General features: G+C 43.5%; 1 protein-coding gene across 20 annotated transcripts in view; it reads right to left on the reverse strand.

The window, feature by feature from the left end:
- Window positions 1–24,619, reverse strand: part of EIF4G3 (eukaryotic translation initiation factor 4 gamma 3) — a 149,379-nt gene that overhangs the window by 30,692 nt on the left and 94,068 nt on the right. For 9 of the 20 annotated variants that reach the window (XM_074893016.1, XM_074893003.1, XM_074893010.1 and 6 more), the window contains 7 exons: window positions 21,762–21,870; window positions 15,204–16,052; window positions 7,918–8,006; window positions 5,784–6,033; window positions 3,036–3,193; window positions 1,746–1,871; window positions 519–629 (listed from right to left, as the gene is read on the reverse strand). In XM_074893016.1, coding sequence (XP_074749117.1) covers window positions 519–629; window positions 1,746–1,871; window positions 3,036–3,193; window positions 5,784–6,033; window positions 7,918–8,006; window positions 15,204–16,052; window positions 21,762–21,870 — 1,692 coding nt within the window. The remainder of the gene's footprint in view (window positions 1–518; window positions 630–1,745; window positions 1,872–3,035; window positions 3,194–5,783; window positions 6,034–7,917; window positions 8,007–15,203; window positions 16,053–21,761; window positions 21,871–24,619) is intronic. The other 11 variants (XM_074893013.1, XM_074893005.1, XM_074893002.1 and 8 more) reach the window with 3 other exon arrangements.

Raw genomic sequence — 24,619 nt, forward strand, 5'->3', positions numbered from 1 at the left:
GTACACGCAGGTTTTTGCCATGCTTTACGAGAAGATAATGTCTGATTTTGCTCGGGGCTGAAAACCCCCTCATCCTCTAACCGCCGCCGTCACAGGACAGCGGGGCTCGTTAAATACCGTCGCCTTCCAACCCTCCTCGAGGAAAACGCAAAGGAAGGCTCTACTCTGTAAAGGCGCAAATGTAAGATGTATGTTATGTGCTGAATGCTCCAAATGAACGGGGTAAGCAGGACTTACCTTTTCTCCCCCTTTCCACAGGTCTGCAAAGTGCAGACCCCTCGCGGATCCCGCTCAGGCCAACGTCCCAGCATGCCCTCAGCTGGTGATGTCCCACCCACCACTGAAGACTGCCTAGAGGGGTACAATGCAAGTCTTGTTTCGTTTTTTTTTTAAACAATGTTGCACCTTTTTGTAAAGTTTTCTGCCAGTCATTCTTTATCAACAGCGGGCGTTAGGGAAAAAGACAACTCTACAAAAAGGTGCAAAGATTGGGGGGGAAAGGGGGGGATTTGGCTTACCCCTATCGGCAGGTTCCTCAATGGTGGGTGAGGCGAGACCAAGAGAGGGCATGCTGGGGAACCGCACCGAGCCAGGGAAGGCAATCCAGGGTTGCTCTGCACTTTGCAGGCCTGCGGAAAGAGAAAGAGCGACAGGGACGTTACCAAGATGCCGAGAGGCTCGGGACATTCAGCGCACGAAAGGAGAGGAGGCGCCGGAGTACAACCTGCAAGTCCTAAACACAGGAAGCGATGTCGACCTCAAACAGCATCGAGGTTTTGGGAACGAGTGGTGCTCCGAGAGAAACCGCGGCACCGAAGCTACTCCAAGACACGGACACGTGCCCCAGAACCGAGGCACCGGCCATGAGACCGCTCTCAAACCAGAAATATTACATCAACTGAAAAATCACCAGGTTTGACTCCGAGCCTCCTGGAAATCTGCACACTTGGAAGTCAAGGTTATTCAGTGAACTCTTCTGAAACCAGCAGTTTTGAAAGATAAATGATGGCTATGTCATTAGATATATCTAGATCGATACACTCGATGTATCGTAATAGATAAATGAAAAATCAATGATTGCACCTAATGGAAGCAGCCTCCATCCTCCAGCTGCGGCTGACTGGGCGGCACCATGCTGGGGGGCACCTGCACCCCAAGAAAAAGAGATGGCAAAGGCAAGAAGGAAGAATTCAGAGGGGGATTTCAGAGTTTGGGCAAAGCCAGACACAGGGAAAAGAAGAAAAAGTGAAAGAAAAGCAGAGGAAAAGGCAGGAAAAGAAGGAATGTAGCGACCAAAGCAAAGCAACATGTGGAAGCACAGAGAAAGCAAGAACATACACAGGCACTGTGCATATTCTTTTTGGTTTGTGGTTAGTAAAATCTATTTGCTCAGTTGCCATGTTTTATAAAATAGACTCCTATGATGACACACACCGACGCCGGGTTGTTGTAGGAGAAATGTTCACACACACGTGACTGCCATGTCTCCAGCGTGGAAACGTGTTTCCACACCTCTCGCATAGGGAAAAGCAATCAAATCCATTTCAGACCAATACGTACCAGTTAAAAACATCCACAATGCTTTTCTAATTTGCCTACATTTTGACAGCTAAGAAAACATCACCCTTGCATTCATCCTGACAAAACCAGAACCACCGGAGCATTGGAAGAGGCCCAAAAGCATGAGGATGGACTTCTCTGGCGTTAAGGCCAGGTTTTAAATTAGCAAGTTGGGGTAAACTCACACTTCCAGATACGTTTCTTCCACCAGAGGTTTGCCTCCCAAAATCAGCAAAGGCTGGCGTGAAGTCTGGTCCTCGAGGCAGTATCCGAGGGTCCAGAGTCCTCAGTGGCAATTTCGGCTGATTGACCTGCAACGTGGAGCAGAACAAACAAACAGGATCTGTTCAGCAGGTGCTGCAGCTACCAAAGATCGCACAGGTCTACAGACAATCTCTGCTACAGCGTCATATCCATATTTGATATCCGAAGTAACGCTTTCAACAAACTGTGCAAGTTTTATGCATCCACGCTTGCGCTAAAAATATGCATTTAATTTAAAATACGTCTTCCACAGGTGACTATTACGGAAATAGGTGGAGTTCAGAAACATTTCAAGGCTGAGCATGACTTATGGAGGATAAAATTATGGCAACACGGGCCCGTCTTCTGCAAAATGAATGCGATAGTCTTGGTTCAGGATCACAAAACTGCCACCTTCCCTCAAACAAATGTCTCTTGTGTTAACAAGACAGATGGCCAACCGAGCAAAGGAAGCTCAAAAGCAGATAGAGCAGTGAGAAGCAATCATGGAAAACTAGCAGGTGGATGAAATCGTTTTGGGAACAAAGCTGCGTTTTACAATTTGTCTGGGTATGAAATTCAGAGTGGAAATGTTTCTGCACATGAGGATCACCTGTATCCCGAGCTGTGCTTGAATCTTAAGAGCAAGTCTGTAGCGGTTACATCAAAAATCAATGAACTACATCGTTCTAACTGAGACGAGAGGAAGGTCTTGGTGTCAGCACTTCAGAAATAACAAGTATTTCAATAAGTGCAGACATACAGCAGAGAAAAATCACATCTGTAATAAGGCTGGATAGAAATCACAAAAGTTCTTGAGAGTCAAGGTTTTAAAGATCTTTTATTAGATCAGCTCATAAATAGTGGCACAACTGTTTCAGACTAAAAAAAAGAGTTTGTCCAGAAGCTTGACTATGCTTTCTAACTGTAGAATTGATCTGATGAAAGACACTACCTCTCTGTTCAGTCTTGTTCTGCTTAGGTCTTCATGTCTATATAGTTTGAAATTATAATAACAACCTGGTGTAACTTAATCCAGATAAAGACTGTTAAAAATGCTCCAGTTTTTAAATCATCTGTGCAGCACCAACACCTCTACTTGAAGAATTTTGTGATGTGACATCAGCCACATGTTTCCCCTTCTTGACAAAAGCCTGCATCGAAACGGTCAAGGAAGGAACGAAGCATGCGTTAGGGATCTTTATTTATATTAAAAAAAAACCTGCACGCACCTGTTTTATCGGCTCTCCTCTCACCTTGTCGAGAACCACATCGCTTATGGGAGGCAGCCCCTCCGGCTTTTGGATACAGGCAGGCATGAACTGGAAATCCAGTAGGAACTCCCTGTCGTACTGCTTCTTCCCCTCCGGGTCCAGGGGCTTCCACTGCTCTATAAGGAAAGAAGGTGCCTGAGATTCATAGGTAACAAAACCCTCCGCTCTCTGGGACGTGTTTCCGGTAAATCCGAAGGGAAGAGATTGCTACAGCTGTGTGGGAAATTTTAATTTATTTTCATTTTGAAGGCAGCGAGGAGAAGAATACACGTCACATTAAAGGAACATAAACAGTGGGGATCAAATACAGCAACCACACACGGAACTAATCACTAATTCCAGTTTTAACCCATGTCATCTCATTTTAACTCTGACTTTCACTCTCTCATGTGATGTGACAAAACAGGGACGATCGCCAGTTTCTGGGTGAAAACGCAAAACTTAAAGCGGCTGGTTTTGTGTAAAAGGGAGCGATAAACGCAGAGCTGAGGAGAGCACTGCGCAGAACAAAAACATCCTTTGAAAATGTAAAAACACTGAGTCTAACGACCCATGCTGGAGATAACAGTGGGAACCAAAAGAAAACACAAACCCACAAGCCATGCTCTAAAAATGACAACTTTTCACCCGTTTTTTTAGAGGGCTTTCTGAGTTGAACTGCAGTGTAGAGGACTGGGCCTGATGCAAGTCAAAATATAAACCTACAGCCATTTCAGCACAAGGAAAATTAGCATCTGGTAGCCTAGAGACAGGATTTTCTTTGCTGGCCACACTGTTTGAAGTTAGTAAAGAAAACATGGACTTGCTCAGCAGCCAGGTTGACTAGTCAGGCCCCTAAGCGGGCGGCACGTTTTTATCTGAAGGAAAACATCTGTACGAGATGTCGCCTTTGTGTTTCACTGATGCCACACGGCGTTGCTTTGCATTTATCCGGCCGTTCAGGTTTGCTCTTAAAGTGTTCTATTATTTCTTTATTTCAGTCCCTGATCACTGGCTTTAGGTCTCTGGATTCTCACCATCCTCATCCCTGCAGAGGCCACAAGCAGTAACTTATTTTAAGTGATGTGTTTTAATAACTGGGAATGAAAAGACACAAAAGTGATTACGCTTTTTAGCTCTTTGTGCAGTTTTCTTTCTACAGAGCTTCAGGATAAAGGGGTGCAGAAAATGGTTTGGCTGTCTAGCTGCACCTCAGCCAGAATTCCTAGCCAGCTGCCTATCCGTTGTGCCACACCACTCTCCATTTATCATGGAAAAGTACTGACGGCAACAAGAAACAGTTTATACGTAGTTTCCTTCTCTTGGAAAGGCCTTAACAAGCTGTTTTAACGTGAAAAGCAGCTGGGCAGCGTCACAGGCAGGCTTTGAGGCTGGGATATAACACACAATTCCTCCTATGGTCGACCAAAAAAGCAAAAAATCCCACTTTTTAGGAAGAGCGGAGCTGAAATCGAGGATTATTGCACCAAGTGGCCAGGTCTACTTTGCAGCAGACAAGTCTGATGCGTGTTGCTTTCTGAGGGATCGATCCAACCCCTCCAGCTGAGCGGAAGGATGTCCAGATCCGACTGGGATCATTCTAACTGCATCGAGTGTTTCAGAGAGACAGCTGATGAATTATGGATTAACTTCAAGATGTGCTTAACTAATGAACTGGTAAGCTATTGTAGGTGTGTGGTAAACTATCAAGAGGCCTCTATGTTTTCTCCTAATGATACGATAGTACCAAATTAATCAAAGAAAAGCAACTCAGGTCTTTGTCAGAACAAAGCAACACTAAAACAACAACTGCAGTGTAACCACTTAACAGTGGTGCTCCTGCCCGATACTTCGTCCAGGCTCTCACAGTCCTTTCTTATTTTGTTTTATACTTTTTCATTTCTGAGCGCTTAAGAAAATGACTAATTTATTTTGGGGGAGCTTCACCTGAATAAGGAATGGCTTAAAAATTGGTAGCAACCAAGAAGTAAGTTGGTCTCAAGGTCCCTCTTAATGAAGTGAATTAACAGAGGTTCAGGTCTACAAATTAAATATCTTAATAAATAACAAAACCACCCCGTAGGTAGACTGTATCCAGTGCTAACCAGCAACAAAAGGACCATATCCTGTGAGCCTACACTTGATTTATTCTATCAAAAGAACTGCATGCTCGCAGTTCAATAGCAGAGTCTGCATTGAAAACCACATACTGTTTTCTTTTCTTTTCCTTACTCTTCTAGAAATCTGAAGATCTATGCAGCTGTTTAGCCAGGAAATTAAATCTATATAAACACAGATACTTGTATTTAGGACCCAATCAGAACTTTCAAATCTCTTATTTAAGAAGTATGTCCGCTTATACGGAATTTCTTGGATCTTTCTCAGCTGTCGATCACAGGGGAACCAATTCGCCGCCATTTCCACTGTGCCGCAGCCAACATCCACATGTGCAATAAATTCAAAGAATCGGGGATTTTCTCTTCTCTTCATTACCACCAGCAAGAAAAAAAAAAAACAATTTTCCTTTAGTGGTCCCCTAGAAGGTCTCTCTGAGCCTGTTGGTTAGTGGATCCCAGTGGAGCCAGACCCAGTGAAACGCTGTACCCCCTTCCAGCCACGCTGGAAACGTTTTTCCTTCCGCGGGGAGGGTGCACGGGGCGTTAGCAGCCCTTAAAGGAGGGAGGCAGAAACCCAAGCGAGCATGCAAGAGTCTGAAACAGGATTTACCTGGTTTATACTGGTACACTGGCCCTTCGCTGGAGCTCTCTGTGAAGCCTGAGTTTGCATCGGTTCCTTCTCCCTCTGAAACGCTCTCGGCGCCGTTCCGGACAGGTTCTGCTTCCTGCTCTCCGTTTTCTTCCACAGGTTTTGCTTTTTTAAGCTCAGAGGGGTCTCTCTCCAGTTGAAACCCATGGCTCATTTTCTCCTGTTCAGATTCAAGTACTTTTTCACCTGAAAGTTCCTCTTCTACTTTAGGCTGAAGCACAGATGGAAACACAGAGGTTACGTTAAAAACACCCTGCCAAAATTCAAAGCACGCGAAACGGCTCCTCATTTATTCATACAGCATTTTTGTGCGTAGCAGGAATACATATGCATCTTAAACAGCAATAGGGAACAACGCACAGACCAACCCCATGATTTATCGGTTCATTCCTGGAGATAACCCACCAATAATTAACAGCGCAACTGGAAAGACTTAGTGTAGCCTGTGAAATCCCCAGGAGCTACTGGGATGGGATGGAAGGAACTGTTAAGCCCGACAGCCATGAGCAATCCCAGCCTAGAAAGATAAACTCGTTTTTCTCCTCTCCTGCAGCTCACCAGCCACCTTAAAGGGCACGTCGTGCTCGTTTTGGGGGGATCCTTCCTTTAAATGTGCGCTGCTAATTGCAGCAGATCCCAATAAAGAAGGTAATGTGACATGCAGCCACAATTTCAGCATCTCTCTTTCAGGAAAAAGCATTAATAGTATCCCTGGCTGTTAATTTTAGAGCTCTCCAAGGACAGAGCCTTATTCTGCATTCAGACAGAGGAGGCGTTAGGAACGCGCTTCTCCTGGGAGAACCCCCAACACGTCTAAGCATTAAACAAAGGAAAGACTTGAATCGAGGATGCTCCGGAAAAGGCTCTTGATCCTTTCGCCTCCCTACCTGGGGGCACTGCATCTTAAAATGCTTTTTGCAGATTTTTCAAGGTAATACCCTGAAAAATGAGCATCAGTGAAATTGTTGAGCGGGTCCAGGAGACGAGACCCCCTCCGATAAATGGTGAAGCAAGCACACAGAGTATGAACTTGCTGGTGCAGCCCAGCGACATCCTTCGCTCTCTGGCTTGAAAACGAGCACAGGGATGCTTTTAATTTCCTTGGATTACCCAATCATCAGCTTTTCCGTTGCACACAGACCAGCTGTCACAGCGCGATACCTTGCACGTGAGCATTTTAAGCATCTACTCCCCCAGAAACAAAGGGGAAAGCACTTATGTACCATTCATAACGCATACATGAGCCTATCTGCTGCAAACACTTGCTTATACAAAGGATGAAGTACCGTCCACTAGACTCAGAATTTACTCTGCAACAACATCCTTTTGGAGCAGAAAGGTTCAACGATGTTTGTGGTAAGGGAAAGTTGTGGAGGAAATTATTATTCCTGTCTGTGGAGCAGACAAATAATAACTCAAGAAAAATTTGGAGGGAAGAAGCAATGGTGCTCTGTGTCACATCTGGCCAACATCAGTTTTTATATATGCACAGGGCATTCTGAATATTTACATTTTTACTCTCTTACTCCCTCTGTGATCTATTCTAACCCCAATTTTACCCAGGATATTAAACAAAGAGGTTCCTCCTGCAATATCCCTACCAGAACGGCAGCAAGGGAGATTTTCTTTACTCATCTAATTACTGTTGAGGTGGTTTTGCCTGAAAACGTCAACGTTTTCCTTCCCCAGCTCCTCCATCAGGTGGTCACCAGGAAAACTAACCTGTGGCTGCAGCATCACAGTGACATCACCGTGCAGCAGAATAACCTGCCAAACGTCACCACAGTGACCTGGGACCCAGATGGGGCAGGGCTAAGGCATTTAAACCCACTTTTATCTCATCCTTCAGTGGAATGACAGCAGTTACACGTTCCTGAATGTTGGGAGTCATTAAATTAGGCAAGAAGGAAGAAAACTGAAGAGCTTCAACAGGGAACAGACTAAAATGATGGGGAATATCACAGTTCCCCCTCCCCCCAAAAGTCTGCCCTGGATCCTTGCGAGACAACTAGGAAGCAACATGTCTAAAACACAGTTTAAAGAAAGCAACATCATCATTAAATTTGGATAAAGCAAGACTGTGTTTCCCTCTTACCTCTGTTTCCGCCTCTATCACCTCCTCAGTGGCTTGGGTCCGGTCTTTTGGTTTCTTCCACGTCTTTGGTGCAGTTACAGCTGTTTGGGCTGCAATATAAGTGTACATCTATTACAACACTAAATTATAGGGAGCAAATTTGGCCGCGGGTGATGCGCTTCCCTCTTGCACATTGGTTTTACATACAGGAAAACGAAGCAGTCGCAGCCTTGTGGAGGATTCAGCTCGATATAACCACTTTTTGTTTTAATGCAGTAATAACACAGTCGTTAGTGTGACATTAAAACACGGTAATTGTTTTACAAGTTGCTCATTCAAGCTCGAAATGGTACTTGTGATAGCGAGGAGTTTATTACCAACAGTATAAGGATCATGCAGGGCAAAGGAAAACCTTCAGGAACTGAATTTTTTTGAAAGATCAAGTATTGGCTAGGAGCGAAGGTTGTTCTCAACATATTTTTCTCAAAAAATATTATAAAACTTAACCATCATCTGCACTGTAATCATAAACATGCCAAAAAATTCCAGTATCTCCTCCAAAAGGACAACTCCTTCAATCTTGCACCGCTACTGGCTCTCCTGAGCTGGATTTATATTTCAATTTAAAAGCAGGTTAACAACTCCACCATTCATTAATTTCCCTGGCCAACTGATTCAAAGAAAACACCATATAATATTTCTAAGACCAGCAGTGATTTACTCTAATCATTTTCCGCCCCCCCCCCAAGAGTGAAAGAAACCACATAATATATGAAGAGGAGATAAAACCATTAATCCAATATGCTCGTAATTTGTCACAAGTGCTACCAGCTTAAATTCTGATACCAGGCACATATGCATATTTAACACAGAGCATAAACAGAATTGATTTTGTGATTCAAGTTTACTGCAAACAGATTTCCAGCTTGAGCCTTTGGTTTCTAGCAGATACCGTGGAAAAACACAGCATGCACTTATTTTATCACAATAAAATACAATTTTGAAAGGCTCTTCAACTACGGATAAATGAAAAGAGTGTTAATAATGGCCTACTTTGTTCCTATGGGCAAAGAGGAAACGGGATTTGCTACGTTCCCACTGCCCTAAAAGAGCACGTCGGTGCCTCAGCGGCTTCTTAACAGCGTTTCCCTGTTTGAAGGGCGACTACGGACTTGCAGAAGCCCCGTGGGCTGCGGAAATCACGACACTCAGCACGCTGGCCCCAACCCAGAGCGCAACATTGCTGATAAAAAGATTTTTATCTTCACACTAAACACCACAAAAGTTAATTAAGAAAAAAAAAATAAAATCAAATATTCAAACTTCATCTGGTCCTTCGCAGAACTAACGGTTCATGAAGGAGCTGGAAAAATCACCTGGGTCTCCCAAACTCCAAGTCCCACACGTGCCATCGCAGCACCCTACAGAGAAGCTTTAAGAGCAGGGCAGAGCCCCAGCAGTAACCCTGAATTTCCTGGGGCTCAAAGGAGAGTAGAGAAACAGCCAAGCATGGATTGCAAAATGGCTTTGCCTTACACAACCGGGGATTCGCTTTTCTTACTCCTAACAGAAGCTCACTGCACCCTCCCAGGAAGAGTCGAGTTATTCTCACCATCTTGGGGTGAAATCAGGGTTGGGTAAGGACCGGGCGTCCACGCAGGTGGTAATTTCTGTGATTTAGCAAAGCACGGACCCAAGCGAGGCTCCACAAGCTCCCTCCGCCATGAAATGTGCTAAAATTTAGTGAAAATACAGTGCTTTTCAGAAGTCAACCCACTGTTTTAAGGCTGGACATCAAACCCCACTGCCACAATATGAAGCTGTCTGGTTTGTGATGCTACTTCCACATTTTTGGGGGATTTCTTCAAGGAGGGGGTCATGTCTGCACAGTAACGACCTAAATACTGCCATAGCCAAGTAATTTAATTGATTAAACCCCAATTTTTCAATTTGACAGAACTTCACTCCGCTCGAGCTCAAACTACACTATGGAAAACATGCACGTTGTAAAATAACATTTCATTTTTAAACGCAAGAAATAAACTCAAGGGTCATGGATTTGGGGTTGGCAAAAGTTTGAGGTGTTTCCTTCCTCAATTGTCAGGATGTTAATATTATTGCTTCTCAATAATACATTTTTTTCACCTCTTTTTGGCAAAATAAAGCTGTATAAAGGACCCTGCCGAGCCTCCTGAACGAGTCTCACAGCTTTTGCCTTGTTTTAATCATGCAGATCCTTTTCCTGCTTTCGGGGCTTCCCTGCATACGGATGCTTGGCCAGACACTTGCCTTTAATCCCAAAACACAGCAGCAGCCTTCACTTAGCCCTGGAGTTTTGCAGCCTGTAACTCCGTACGAACGCCCGGCCGCGTGTCAGAGCTGACTGGGGTACACTAGGCAAGATCTCCAGAGACGTTGCTCAATTTTTCCCCTCTTAAAATAGCAGACATCAGTTGTTTTTTTTTTTTTTTTTTGCTGTTGAGTTCTCATTTCTGCTACAGGAACTGACTCAATAGGAGAATTTATGATAATGTATGCTTAGAAAATTAAAGCGAGTTTAGATGCCAGCCCTCCCAAACTCAAAACCTGACCAGGACAATCTGAAAATCAGGTTTCAGCTGTGAGGCACAACGTTGAGCCATAGAGAAACCAAAAGTTAACGCATCTAGTTTGGCTCTCAGCAAGGGAGGTCTCTGGACACTTCTGGTCCTTCTCTGGATTTTCCTGTCCCCCCCCATCCAGCAGTTTGCATGCATACCAATAATCACATTCGTTCTCAAATGGAGGTTCATTTTTGCCTGCATTAACACCTGTCCAGAGCTTGTTTCCAGCCTGCTTCGACGTGTTAGGTGGCAATTCCTTTCCGTTGGAGAAGGGACACCAGCACACCCAGCGTGCTGCTGCCTAACCAACACGGTGAGCTCTGTTTATCACTGCTTACAAAAATAAGAGGGATGACAGGAGTGACAATACCGATCTACGTCAGGACTGGAAAGAGTAACAAAATCCTTATTTCTAGATTATCACTACTGGTGATAACATCACCACTGAAGAAATCTGCTCACAGACCCTATGCTACCTCAACCCATTTCTCCAGCTACATCATGTTCTTCAGTGGAACATCTTTCTGCAGGAGATACCCACCCCAGCAAGTCCACAACCCATCCAGCGAGACAGAAGGCAGTATCCTCTCTGACGTGGGTGCCAGCTGCTAAGCATAAATTAATACCAGCTCTTATATTTTGATTTTTTAGCCAATCTGCCATTAAAAAGAAAAGCAAAGGCTCACCATTGCCTTACAGCTCATGGGAAAGAAAATATATTCCAGTGGGCTATGGCAGCAAATCAAGAAAAAGGTGATACCCGATTTATGTTTCCGGCCCTCCAGCTTTGGGTGCTGGAGACATTTCTCCAAGAGATTTCCGATTACCGCCCCAAGTTGCTTGTTACAGCCTCCACAGCTAAGAAACCCAGGGACTTGCAGTCAGTTGGGTTACGTTATGTTGAAATACATCTCATAAATTAGCTCTGCAAGAAACAGCCCTTTGAATTCAACGTGTATTAAGCTCTTTTGGCTTCCTATGTTCCTAGGAGTTCTGCCTGGGACAGACATCAATCTCTTATTTTCCTCTTTGCTTCTCGTAATAGCCATGATAGAGAGATTACATCAAAGGCAGGCATTCAGAGCATGTCCTAAAGGCTCCAAGTCTCTGGTAGGGCCACCTTCTTTAGAAATTCCACTCCACCAGCAAAATTTTTCCTGTTTTGTTCCCCAAGAAGTGCTGGTCCCTCACTGCAGCCAGCCAAGTTACTAGAGAAAACCCAGAATTCAATAAAAAAAAAAAAAGCAGCTGCATGTCATCGATGACTTTTAACTGGAGCAATGTTTTTAGTAAGGATTGCAGGCTGAGCGCCGAGTTCCTCTCTTGATAATATCTGCAATTTTTTTCCTTGTAATGAAGATGAGTAGGAATTAATTATTTTAAATGCTGCGTGCTCTTGCCGTTTGCAGATAACAGCTCTGCCCCTCCTGAAAACCTCCAGATAATCATTCCTGAGCAGTCAGGAATGAGATCTGCTGCCTGAACGCTCACAATAGGGTGAGTGTGTCTCCTCCAACTCCACGTTTTGGCGAATGCTCAGAACAGAAACACAGTCAGCAGCAAGAAACCACACACCCAGGTACAACATCTTGCTCGCAGGATAAAAAGCCCTGCATTTCTCAGTGGTTTAGCGCTCTGAAACCCACCAAATCTTCCCCATTTCGTAGGGGATTATAAGTAAGACCAATGATGCTGAGGAGCAGGCTACGAATGAACTGGCTACTATCAGAGATTGAACCACTAAAGTTGCTATCCTCATTACGCAGGCTAATAGAGCTTAAGACATACAAGCAGATAGAATATAGTGTAAAATAAAAAGGAAAACCAAGTATACTCTGATTTCTGCAAAGTAAGAATACAACACAGGTGCTCCTGTAGACCTTGGAAATCTGGTTGGAGACCTAATGCCAATGGAAGAGTAGAGGTTCCCCTGGACCCCGAAAGGGTCAGCTCTGCTCAGCTCCAGTCTCCTCCTCCAAACACTGAAAAATTAATTTTCTTGAGCATTAAAAACGAACTGCTGGAAAATAAAGATGTTTAAGGGAAAGCCTCTGCAGTCTGAACGCATTTGTTTCTCTATTTTGATGGAGCAAAAAAGAAACGTTTCTCTGACTGTTAGATAGAAGATGTATTCTTGTAAAGTGCTTGATGAACAAGCAAATAATTTCATTCATCCCTGAAAAGTTGTCGCCTCATCGCAAAATATAAGATCCACCTGCAAGACTCAACAGTCCTGCCCTGCCATGTCAGGGAGGAGGTAAACTATTCTCAATTCAGAAACCCCCACATTTTTAGGCAGGCCAGATTATAACAAGTGCTGCAGCAATTAGATTATTCTTAGAGGCCTTGGGTTTGAGTAGTCTCCCAGTCAAAGCAGATCAGCTACCATTAAAGGGAATAAAGTGGTATGATTTGTGGCCAGCCGAAGTGCTCTGTAATAAGTACACACTTCTGCAGAAAACCCCAAAGAAATATTGTTAAAAGTCACAGAGCTCACACTTACCACCACGTGTTTGAGAAGTTTCCTTTATCCCAATTTCTGTCATATCTCCAGAGATCACAAAAAAAAGACTCTTGGCCTTTAGCCCAAGAAAAATATATAATAATACAGCTCTTTATCCTTGCTCCTGAAGTTCAGCATCTGAATTTCCAGTGCATGGCAGCGACACGCAATTCCTTGCCCAGCCCAGACGCACGCCTGAATTAGCAGTCACCTTCACCTACGTTACTTAAATCTCTCTTCCTCTCTCCAAGGAAGAATGGGAAAATTATTGCTCAAAAAAGGTTGGCAGAGAAATGCAATACAGTTATACACCATTAAAGAAGAGGTAAAGCACAAAAAACTGACTTGGATTTTGTTTTCCTTGAAGTATGGAGGTTTTACTAATAATCAGAGTTTCAAGTGATCTTTTCCGTGACTTGAGAAATATTTGTTTCTCTGTTGCCAAAGCCAGTGTATTGGCTAACGTATGCTGTCTAGCCTAATGACATTAGAGCATTAAAATTAAACTTCTGCATAATTAAAAGCCCAAAACGGTGTAAGTAATTTTTTTTTAATTTAAACTATAAGACATTACAAAGCAAGCAATAATATTGCAAGCTGGAACCTGGCTGTGTCAAACCTTATTTACAGAAAGAGTCCCATTTCTCTACTTTGTAAGGAAATTAATTTGTGTTATGAAGTAGCTCAGACTGAAAGAACAACAAGTGCCAGAGCAGTGAAATGACCCGAGTAAAATAAAAATAGAAAAAGATTAACAGAAAAAAAAACCCCTGTGGCTGGTATAGGGAAGAGATATTTCTGATCTTCTCTAGATATTGGATTTTATTTAAGATGCAGCATATTGACCTAGTGCAGCATTACACCCATATGGAACAAGGCCAACCTCAGCTTTTCATTTCATTTAATCCACAGCAGAGTACAGCCCGAGATGCTACGGATGCCATTACACATCTATTGCTTGCTTATGAAAGAATAAACCCCAAAACCACCCTATTTTAAATGTTACTTCTCGAAAAAAACAACAAAAACCAAATCACAACCTACTGCTTCTCCTTTGTTTCTTGTCCAAACTTCACCAAATTCAAAGGATATATTTAAATAAACAACCTCAGCTTTGCAGCTCTGAAAGGACTGCAAAACAGGGTGTAAAGGATGCGACCCATTTCAATGCTTGAACACTGCTAGGCGTGCGTAATAGCCACCATTATACCCCCCACAGCAGCTAAATACAAGTAATTGATTGATTTAACTTCTTTTTCACAGTTTCATTTCCAGGAAGTCCTGAAAAAAAAAAAAGCAGTTTTCTATAGAAAATACACCAAATAAAAAGACAGTGGTCTATATTAATCCATTAAATGCTAAACCAGCGACGTAACAGGGCACTGAAACCAAAGGCAGATAACAACACTTAGAGAAAGAGCCTGGATTTTAAAAGGCAGCTATAGAAATGTCAATTTTTAGTAATTTGTAACAAGTCCTTACGCCTCCCGAACCAAAGCACCTTGTTTTCTGAAAATTTCAAGAACATGAGAACATGAAAATGAGAGGGGGAAATTTTGCTTACGTGGTACTTCTGCAGAGGAAAACCAGATGCATTGTTAATTAAGGCTGGGCAGATTGAGGTGTGCGACACAAGGTACTTCAGTCGTTTGGAAGAGCTTTAATGGTCCATTTCATTTACCCACATCTGGTAACACCATGACACATTTTTATAGTTGGGGAAAAAAAAACAAAAACCACCCACATCCCGCTGGTTTCCAGAAACCTCTGGCTCAGAAGGTTCACTCTGAGGGCTTCAAGGGCTGAATGTTAATGTGGTTTAGGCACAGGCTGATAAACCCAGAGCAACAGGTCCTCAAACCAACATCTCGGAGAGAACAAGAGCAGCGCCCTTTGAATTCCCCCACTAACAGCACTCGGGAGTGCTGCCCCGTACCACCATGAAAGCAAAACGTTGGCAGCTTACATGAACCCCGGGATGCACATCCCAGCCCGCTACCTCTTTGACGAACAATTACGAGGGTATTTTTTGTCCCTGCAAACAAAGATTAGCATCTCGCAATCACGATAATGCTCATGCAACACGATCAGATTTTCTTTTGGCAGATAGGATTGGAAACATCTGATGGAAGAATCACCCCAAAGACCCTTTTCCTTCATCCTCTGGTTTACTGCACATGACCACGGTGCCAAACACTTACCTGGGACAGGACTCTTGCTCGAGTTTAAACTCTGAGCCTCTGTGCTCTCCTCCAGTTGCCCATCTGCTTCTGTCTCTTCCTTCTTTTCAGTATCTTTTACCTCTTCATTAAGAGTAGTTCTTGTGCTCTCCTCTCCTTCTAAATCTCCCTGAACAACAGGGAGGGCACTAGGAGATGGGAGAGGAGGTGGAGAAGGAGTTGTAGTGGTAACAGCAGCAGCAACAGAAATTGGAGGAGAAGGAGGCGGAGGGGTGGGAGGCGGGGTGGGAGGAGGAGAGGGAGCAGCGTGAAGAGCACTGGAAGATGGCACGCTTTCCACTTCTGCCGGAGGTGCTTCTGGTGTCTCCAACTCAACAGTCAATGGTGCAACTTCCGTCTGGGCTACATCTACTACGCTCTCTGCAGCAGTTACTTTTTCACTAACTCCGTTCATTTCATTAATTAGATTAGTACTAGCAGTCACTGGAATATCACTAGATGCTACACTACTAGGCTCCTTGCACACCTCGGCATCAGCCTCTTCCTCTGGCGAAGGGTCTGATGTGTCCGTGCAGGGTGTGGCATTAGAAATAGGCATTGCCTCCTCTTTTGGGGAAGCGAGTTCACATTTCTCCTCTGAGTCAGCTGTGAATGTGGATTTACTAGAAACGGTGACAACAGCAGCAGCAGTAGAAACAACTGCGACGGGAGCGGCCGGGGTTGGCGATGGAGCAAGAGGAAGTTCTGGTGGGGTTTCCACTGAGGTGGCCTCGGTCGTCTGGCCAGCTTGATCTTTTTTCTCCCCAGTAGGTTCTGGTCTGAGGACTGGGGAAGAAGGTTTTAATACTGGATCTGGTTTTGGCTTCTCTTCTGGGAAAGGAGGAAAAAAAAAGGCAATGTTACAAACAGCAAGTCAACTCCATTTTCCTTTGCTGTATCTAAGCCCCCTTGGTCCTCCTTGCCTGCATTCTGCCCACCCTTCAAGAAGCTCTGAGGAAGACAGAGGCACCTGAAGCTAACCTTACGTCTAAAGGAAGAGTCCAGACAGCCTGCAGCTGGCAAATCTGAAAATGCAACTGCTGCTTCTATTTTTCTGAAGGTTGGCTTTGCAGTGAACGGCCATCCTTTACAGAAAAGGCATATAAACATGTTACAAAATGTGGATTTTTTGCAGAAAGACTGCAGCTGAAAATAGAATTTTTCTTGACAGGAATTACAGAAGCAAAAATATGCTTTACTTGGATTCTGCCTCAAAGGAGCCCAGGGTTTCAACACCGAGACCTGGGCAAACTCATGTTCCCAGAGACTCTGGCAAGAGCATCGGCAGCCTGCAGGCACTCTCTGCCACAGTCCCCCCTCTTTGTAAAACAATGAAACTACTCCACGACTGATGACGGGCCGTTCTTCTACAGATGTCACGTGTCACGCCATTACTAATACGTGAGATGCGTCCAGTTTATTTTTCCACTTGTTCCTTCTCAACTCCATCAGCACGTCAGACTAATGGACACAATCCCCTTTTTCTGTTCTAAATTTCAGCAGAGAACCTTTTCCCAAAGAAAGGAAAAGCAAAAAGGAATTTAAGCACAGCTTCCACCAAAGAACAGCATCATCACCTTTTGCTGTTTGTGGGCTAAGGGTATCAAGCAGGCTGGGGAAAGCACAGCAAAACGTGCACATGTATTGAACCAAACCCCAAAATATTGTGCACAGAAAGTCCCTGTACTTATCCTGTGATTAGCAACACTTCGCGATACCATTCCTGCCATGGCCATCACGCAGCTCCTGAAGGTCTGCAACTCCATTTAACACACTTATTCCCACTACTTTTGAGCAAAGAACAAAAAATCTGTTAGGATCTTGGCTCTACAGGATCTCTTAGGATCTCTGCTACACCCTCTCCCACCTCTGATTTGAAGACAAGACGTAAGATCTTGCTTAGGAAAGTGCCTCCGTGCCACGACTCTGCAAGATGGACGAGACAGGTACCAAGTCAATGTGCAGACAGCAGGGACTCAACGGTCCGGTTCCTCATCACCATCACGAGGAGGTCAGCTTTATCCATCCTCAGGGAGGGAGCTCTGCTCTGCTCCACCAACACAAAATGCCCCCAGGCTTTCTGAGCACTGAAGCAACAAGGAATTCCTTCAGGACACTGCCATGACAGCAAAAAGTAATTCTGGAAAATCCAGAGGCACAAACCTCCCTGTTCAGATTAGGAAATCAAAAGCTACAACCAATGCCAAATCATCAAAATTCAGGTAGAACGGGAGAGGCACGGCTTTGCTTGGTCTTTTCCAGCTCTGCTGGCTTTCCATTTGGGGCTTATTCAACAGATAGGCTGAAGGGAAAGAGTTTTTGAAGGAGAACCCATCCGAAACTGCTTGGAGCGTCCCGTCTTTAGGAATAGCTGGAGCAATGAAGAACTTTGCTTCCAGCTGTTGACAGCCCCAGCAGCGTTACAGGGAGGACCACGGCCAAAGCAGTAGTTTATCAACTTAATGAGGCACGTAGGGAGATGGCTTTGGAGGAGAATGACAAATGAGGGAAAAGATGGGAGAAAGTGTCTCAACAGCTGATTTTGATTCTGAAGGCTCCATGGAAGAAAAAGGACCCAGGAACTGGTTTAGAAAAGAAAATGCGTCCCCCCCGATTTCTGGAACATCCTTTACAGACAACTCATGGAGCATTCTTGACATTTACAGCTCGCTATAAACAACTGCCTGGATATTCTCTCCCTTGAGTCAAATGAGATTGCTCAAAAAAAAAAAAAAAAAAAAAAGCATTTGAAGTGTCTAGAAAAACATTCCAAGAGATAAAAAACAGAGCAAAAAATATACAATTGCATTTTAAAACCGGTGGTTTAAACACGCTAAACACACTTTCTCCAAACTACACCTTATTTGGCCAATACACTAGCCACCGATACAGGCTGTGTGTGCAAAATTCAAGGAGAAAAGTAATTTGAGGAGGGAGGATTTCAGAAGAACAATGAGCAGATTAGGCTAATGAGAAGTAAATCTTAACTTGAACAACCATCACGGAGAACAAATCTCCAAGTCCTGGCAACGGAACATTCATCCCTGCCAACTATTACAGAAACAGTCACGTGAAACAACATACAGTTGGGAAGAGAAAACAAAAATCAATGCAATTCATCCAAACTGAATCAGATCCCTTTTCCTAAATACGCCAAGATCATTCCTCACATTATATTTAGAAAGTATTTACTGGAAGCGCGAGGCTGTTCAGGAGGAAAGCTTGCTCCATCAATAGGTATTTTTTTAAATCTCCAGATAAATACAAATCTTGCAGGATTACTCTTCACGAGAAATACTTTCACAAACTCAGCAGGACAGATGCTTGCTATCTCCTCCACGCAAAGACATTAAAGCCAGAGAGGGAGCTGGGTTGCTGGGTGGTCGCAGTGGCAAAGATTACCCAGAGCGGTGGATGGGGAAAGATTTTACTGGATATGGGAATTTGTTTCTGCTTTGCGGTGTTTATCTGAAAATTATCACTGGGCTCGCTGCCATTTTTCCATCTTTTGTCCCGATGCAAACATTTGTGAGGCGGTACAGACGTCGGCTTCACAGGCAGCTTTTGGAGCACACGTTAGTCAGAACATCAGCAGAGAGGCTGAAAGTTTTCCAAACTTTGGGCTCTGACATTAATCTATTTTCCACAAGCCATGTTATACATTCTCCACGTCTGCTATATCGCAGGATTTGGAAAGAGGTTTAAAAAAAAAATAAAAATACTCCAAACACCCCACTGAACCTGTGCAAGCTGAGTGAACGTGGACAGCTCTGATTTCATGCACAATTATACCCCATTACAACTTCTGCACCAGCCTGGCCTGCAGCCAGGTTCCAGCACGCTCTGCCATCAGCTTGACCTGAATACTCCAGCAATATCCCGGCCTTCTGCAGCCCGGCTGATATATATGCACCAGGGGCACCTATAGGAACGACAGCTAAGTGCTTGCCCCTAAACAACGCCACTCTTCAAGGTACTACAACAGCAGTGCCTATATTGCTCCAAATCATACATGAATTTTGAAGCCTGAAAAGCCAGACGCTGCTTTAAAAGCAGCAAATGCCAAATGCTTGTCTTTTAAAAAGAAAAAACAAGGATATTAAATGCAATGCAATCCCAAATTCAGCCTCGCTGATGACTTCAACGCCAAAATAACAGGGACTGAAGCTACTCGCGGTGAGAAATAACAGAGGCCGGGTCTGCCGGCAGAGCACATGTGCTCCCTTCCTGATCCCCCGCCCAGCGAACGGGCCAAATGCTGCGTGCAGTTATAAATAACTGCAAAACGATCGCTGAATATCACAAAATTAGAATGATAGCTTTATACCAAATTTCAACTGATGCAAACGAGCGCATGAGGTGAAGGGCACAAGGGAGAATCTGATCCACAGGATGAACGCGGCCGAGAGGTCTTAAGGGAAGCAATAATCCTGGTTTTAATAAAAATTTGCTTGGGGGAGCCACGTAACCCGATCTATGCCTATTTTTATTTTGGAACAAGAAAAACCCCAACATCAGGCACAAAGTGAAAAATTATTTTGATACTTCAGCACGTATTTCTGGAAAGATGTGCCCCCCAAGTCACTAGCTCAGTTTAAATAATTTCAATGGTGTCTAAACTTCCTTCACCTTTTATTCGCTCTGTCCTGTGACTGACACCATCTCTGCTCTCCCCCACCCCGAGGCCACAGTCGAGCGCTAATGGTGTTATTTCAGGGCTTGCTCTCTCCCTGCAATGCTTACATAAATGTGCTCTTTAGCAATTTTTGGACTGGAACAAATGTTTGAATCTTTCTGGGATGGAATGGAGATAAACACAGGAAAGCTCATCAGTGTTAAATCCCAGTTCAAGCCCCGATTTATATTTAAACCAGCACAGTCAGACCTGTGTAACTAACTAAATAAAGACCACTTACTTCCAGTTTGCTTACAGCTGCCTACGAAGGGATTAAGTTAAAGTGAGAGAAGAGGGAGAAGACTCACTTGTCCTGGAAATACAACTTTTCATACACAGGGTTGAAGTACCATGAGGCAGTGCTGCATTTCATGGTTCAGCATCAACTTGCTCCAGAGGGCGGATGCGTTTTGGTGCATCGTGGTCATCGGTTTTTTCAAGTCCCCGTGCCACCACGCACCCCAGCGTTGCTCAGCCTGTGTCCCCCCCCCAGAGGAGGGATACGGACACGGAGCAGCAGCGAGCCCGCGAGCTACGCTCAGCCAGCACAATCACCGTTGATTCGACAGATGTTAAACCTACCCAGAGCTTCTTCAGGTGGCAGACACATCGAAGTTTTGCACAAAGATCTAGACAAAGCCACAGTCCTGCTTCCAGTGGGAGATGGGACCTGACAATCTCCAAAAGGGCCCTTTTCAACTATTTCTAGACACTGCAGCGGTTGAGATGTGTTTGTGGAGCAGTTTGTAATGAGGGGAAAACCCTGAGCTCTTTTACAGTAAAAGAGCAACATTTTCAGTAAATTTTAGAGCGATACAAATTAGCCTCAGGGATACTTCCCTTTACTTTCAAACAGCAACCGTGCTGCTGTTTGGATCTACGACATCTGAAGCATCAGAGGCAGCTTTTCCAACTCTTTTCTAGAGCTGTGCTTCTCTGGGGCTTAGTTTTCCTCTAGCAAATATTCTGGAAAAAAAAAAAAACCAACCTCGGCAGGCTCAAAGTTTACAGGCCACGCTCACAAATAAAAGATGGCACTTCTCAACTTTTGTGTACGTGTTGCTCTAGGCAGAAACCTCAAAGGCTGCAATGCGGTGACTAAACCGGGAAGCCAACAGTGTCAACTCTGTATTCCAACACCAACTCCGTTAACGTGACGGCAGTACACACGTTATTAACTACAGCTTTTTAATAGCTTTTAGGTGGCTATAAAATTTCAGCGTGGGAAGAAACTTGGCATGCTCCATCTTCCCTCCTGGGACACCTTTTCTTTGAACAGTTTAAAAAAATCTCCCTTCAAATGTATATTCTTAGATACGAGAAGGAAATGTAATCACTTTAAGACACTTTTTCCATCCATGCCATTTTTACTGAAGTCAGCAATATTTCTTATGAGACACTTTGCACACTAACTTTTTTTTCTAATTAAAATCTCCCATGTCCTGCAGGACAGGACACACAAGCAGCTCTGGAGGAGCCACACGATGGTTACGTGCCATCACTATGGCTAATTGTCCAAATTATATAAAGCCTTCCCAGCTAAGAGCATTTCACTGACAACACACTTGTTTCTGAAGGATGGCACGTGGGCCAGAGGAGGTTCTTGCTTCTAGGTGCACTGAAACAACGTTTAGGACATATAAGCTTGAATACAATTATTCTTAACCAGTTTCACGTTGGCAAATTTCAATTAATTCCCTTAGCAACACATTGTTAAAATGTTCCACTGGAGGAAAAGAAGTCCCTCCCCTCCTATTTCTGCTGACTGCTTGTCTCCATGCCAAAAATATTCAAACTAAAGCAAGAAAGGAGAAAAAAAAAAAAAAGACTAAAAATAATCAGGAAGGAAATATCCATCAACAAACCTTGCTTCGGGTTGCTAGTCGCAGTGACAGGGGTGCTGGCAGCGAGATGGGTGTTCTCCACAGTCCCATAAACCACAGGGCTGTGCTCAGGGACCTGGCTGGACAGCTGCTGGGATTTGAAGTACAAAAAAGGGTGATAATGAGCGTGCGAACATAAAAACTAGCAACATGGAGCACAAGCAAGCAAGTGGGAAGACAAGAATAGGGTGGGATAGAAAAGGAAAACAAAAGGCAGGGAAAATAAAGAGAAAAGATACACAGACCAATTGAATAAATTCAAAAAGTACATGGGAAAGGGAGGGAGGAAAAGTCAGCAGGAAAAGGGGAAAGAGAGACGATTACTGTTAACAACAGCAAGAAAGAGACAGCAGAGCACAGTTATTAACACACTTCATTCTCAGAGTGCTCCTTCCAGGAGCAGCAGAAATGCTTCTCCACGTAGTCTGCAAAAAGTCAGATAAACACCAAAAGACTCCTGGACCTCTCCATAATTTAAGTTTGCTTTCTGGGTTCAACTCCTTTCTCAACTGATCAGTTATTTCAAACACCTTTGATATTTTTATATATATTTATTTCAATTTTTAGATATTTATTTACATATAGATAAGGTCTGTGTATGTATGTATGAAGTGTATATATCTTATATTATGATACATGTAGACACACACACACATATATATATATATAAAAAATATATATGGATATATATCTCTCTCATAATAATACTTGTTACCACAGTGGGAAAATAGTCTAGATTGGTTATACCTGTGTGCTCATATGCAAATAAAAAAATCCAATGCCTTCTACAAACAGACTTACAGATGGTACCTTCTGGGTAACATGAGAATAAAACCAATTATGCATCAGTCTAAAGGAGAGCAGGAGGAGCCGGTTCCCAGTCAGTGTGGAGTGAGCCTGAGATTTTCTATATATAAAACTCAAAATGCAAGACCAGCAAAGCCACAAGACTGAAAAAGCCTGTTGCAGAGACCACATTTGTTAATTATGTCCCCACCACTAATGGGAGAAACACTTCACTTTTGTTCACGAAGGTTCGATAAAGACAAAAAAAATCCTCTGTATTTGATCTCAGAATTTAAGACGACCTCGTGTAAGACTGAGTAACTACACCAAACTCACTCAAACTTATAGGTAAAGCACTCGTGTACGTTAGAGTGAACACAGAAGGGGCAAGTCAACTGCTCACATTTACAAAATCCCGTTAAACACCCATCAGGAACCATGCAAAGAAGAAAAGGGGGCTAAATTGAAACTTAATAATCTAAAGTGGGAAGCCACGCAGTTTTTTGCAGGTGTCTGTTCTTATCTAGCTATGCATCCACGCCGACCTCTCAGAAGATCTACAGGAAAAGGGATTTTTGAACAATCAAAATAAAGCCGAGCGCCCAAGATGTGAGTGTCCAATCTTTCCAACAGGCTATCAGAAATCCATGCAAAACTTATTTCCCTAAAAAAAAGAAACCTCTGGCAACCTGCTCCTCTTCCTGGGACTCTTTTTTCTCCCATTTCCAGTTGTTTCAGCTATTGCATACGAACAGTGCAGAATTAAAAAGTGAATTATCTTCAATACACTACCTTTCACCATTTCAGGCAACAGAAAGGTAAAGGAGGACTGTGAAAAAGCACATCTGGAAAAATAAAAATAAAAATCTAAGCAAGTGGGGTGAAGGGTTGAAATTTTATTTGGGGTTGCTCCTCTTCCAGGAACGAGCCCGATGAGATCGGCTGGACTGTGGATGAAGAACTGTATCCCTACCTCCAGCCAAATCTGAAGGAAGCCAAAGAAAACAGAGTTTTACCAACGAGCAGGTTTCAAGAACGCTTTCCCCTCACTCTCAGCAGATCATTAGTTTCATTTTATGAGAAATTTATGGATGAACGCAGTGGGGAAAAAGGAGACTGCTATAAGAATCACAGGAACAAATGAGACTAGCAGGCAAGAAACCTGTAAGCCTAGAAACTTCTTGGGTCAGCAAACATGTTTGCTTAAGAAATCTGGAAAACGCTCATTTATTTTGTGGGAATGATATTGCAAAGCAATATAAATGGTGCTTAAGTACTGACCCTTACAGGCTCGCAGCTTCAAAATGGAGCATTTAGAGACTTTCTAGGAAAAAACCCTCAAAATTGCACTCGTGATTTATGATGCTAAGAGCTGCTCTGTGTTATTCTATCCTACCATGGCCCGTAGACCGAGCAAACAGTGTGACAAACCCATTGATACTTGGAAGAGGTTTGCCAGGAAAATAAGAGCATTTCTTACTCTTTTAAAGAGTGAAGTCAGTGCTGAATAAATAATCAGATTTGATACATAGTCCTGGGTTTTATTTATCTTCCCGGCAAAAAATGTAGTGTGAAAAACAGTGTCCTGCTAGAAACATATAAATAATATCTCCACTTACTGCCTGCTTCTCTTATGCAGGAACTTTAAAGCATTTTAGCAATTTAGCAACCACCGCGGAGGTGCTGGGAAGACTCCACCCAAAGCACTTCTTGGTCAGCAATGCTGACAACAAAGCAAGAGATACAAAAAAGCATGGAAATGGCTAAAACCATGTGCCTTGAGTCTTGGCAGTGATGCTCATCTTTTGGACAAGTCCAATTTTTTTTTATGTTAAGCATTTAATCTACTGAAAGAAGAGCGTGCTTTGGGCTCGTGATATCGAAGTTTTGGGGTTTCTTTGAGTCAAAATAAGCCAAATCTAAAGGAAAAAAAAGAAAATTTTGAAATCTATTATTATTATTACAAAATGGCTGCTTCTTCAAATGTAGAATTTGGGACGGGGACTGGTCTACAGCAGTGGCTTCCATGCACTTCTTGAGCAAGTTTCTCCTCT

Source organism: Strix uralensis, chromosome 23 (genome assembly GCF_047716275.1).
Source record: "Strix uralensis isolate ZFMK-TIS-50842 chromosome 23, bStrUra1, whole genome shotgun sequence".
In the NCBI taxonomy this organism is placed as follows: Eukaryota; Metazoa; Chordata; class Aves; order Strigiformes; family Strigidae; genus Strix; species Strix uralensis.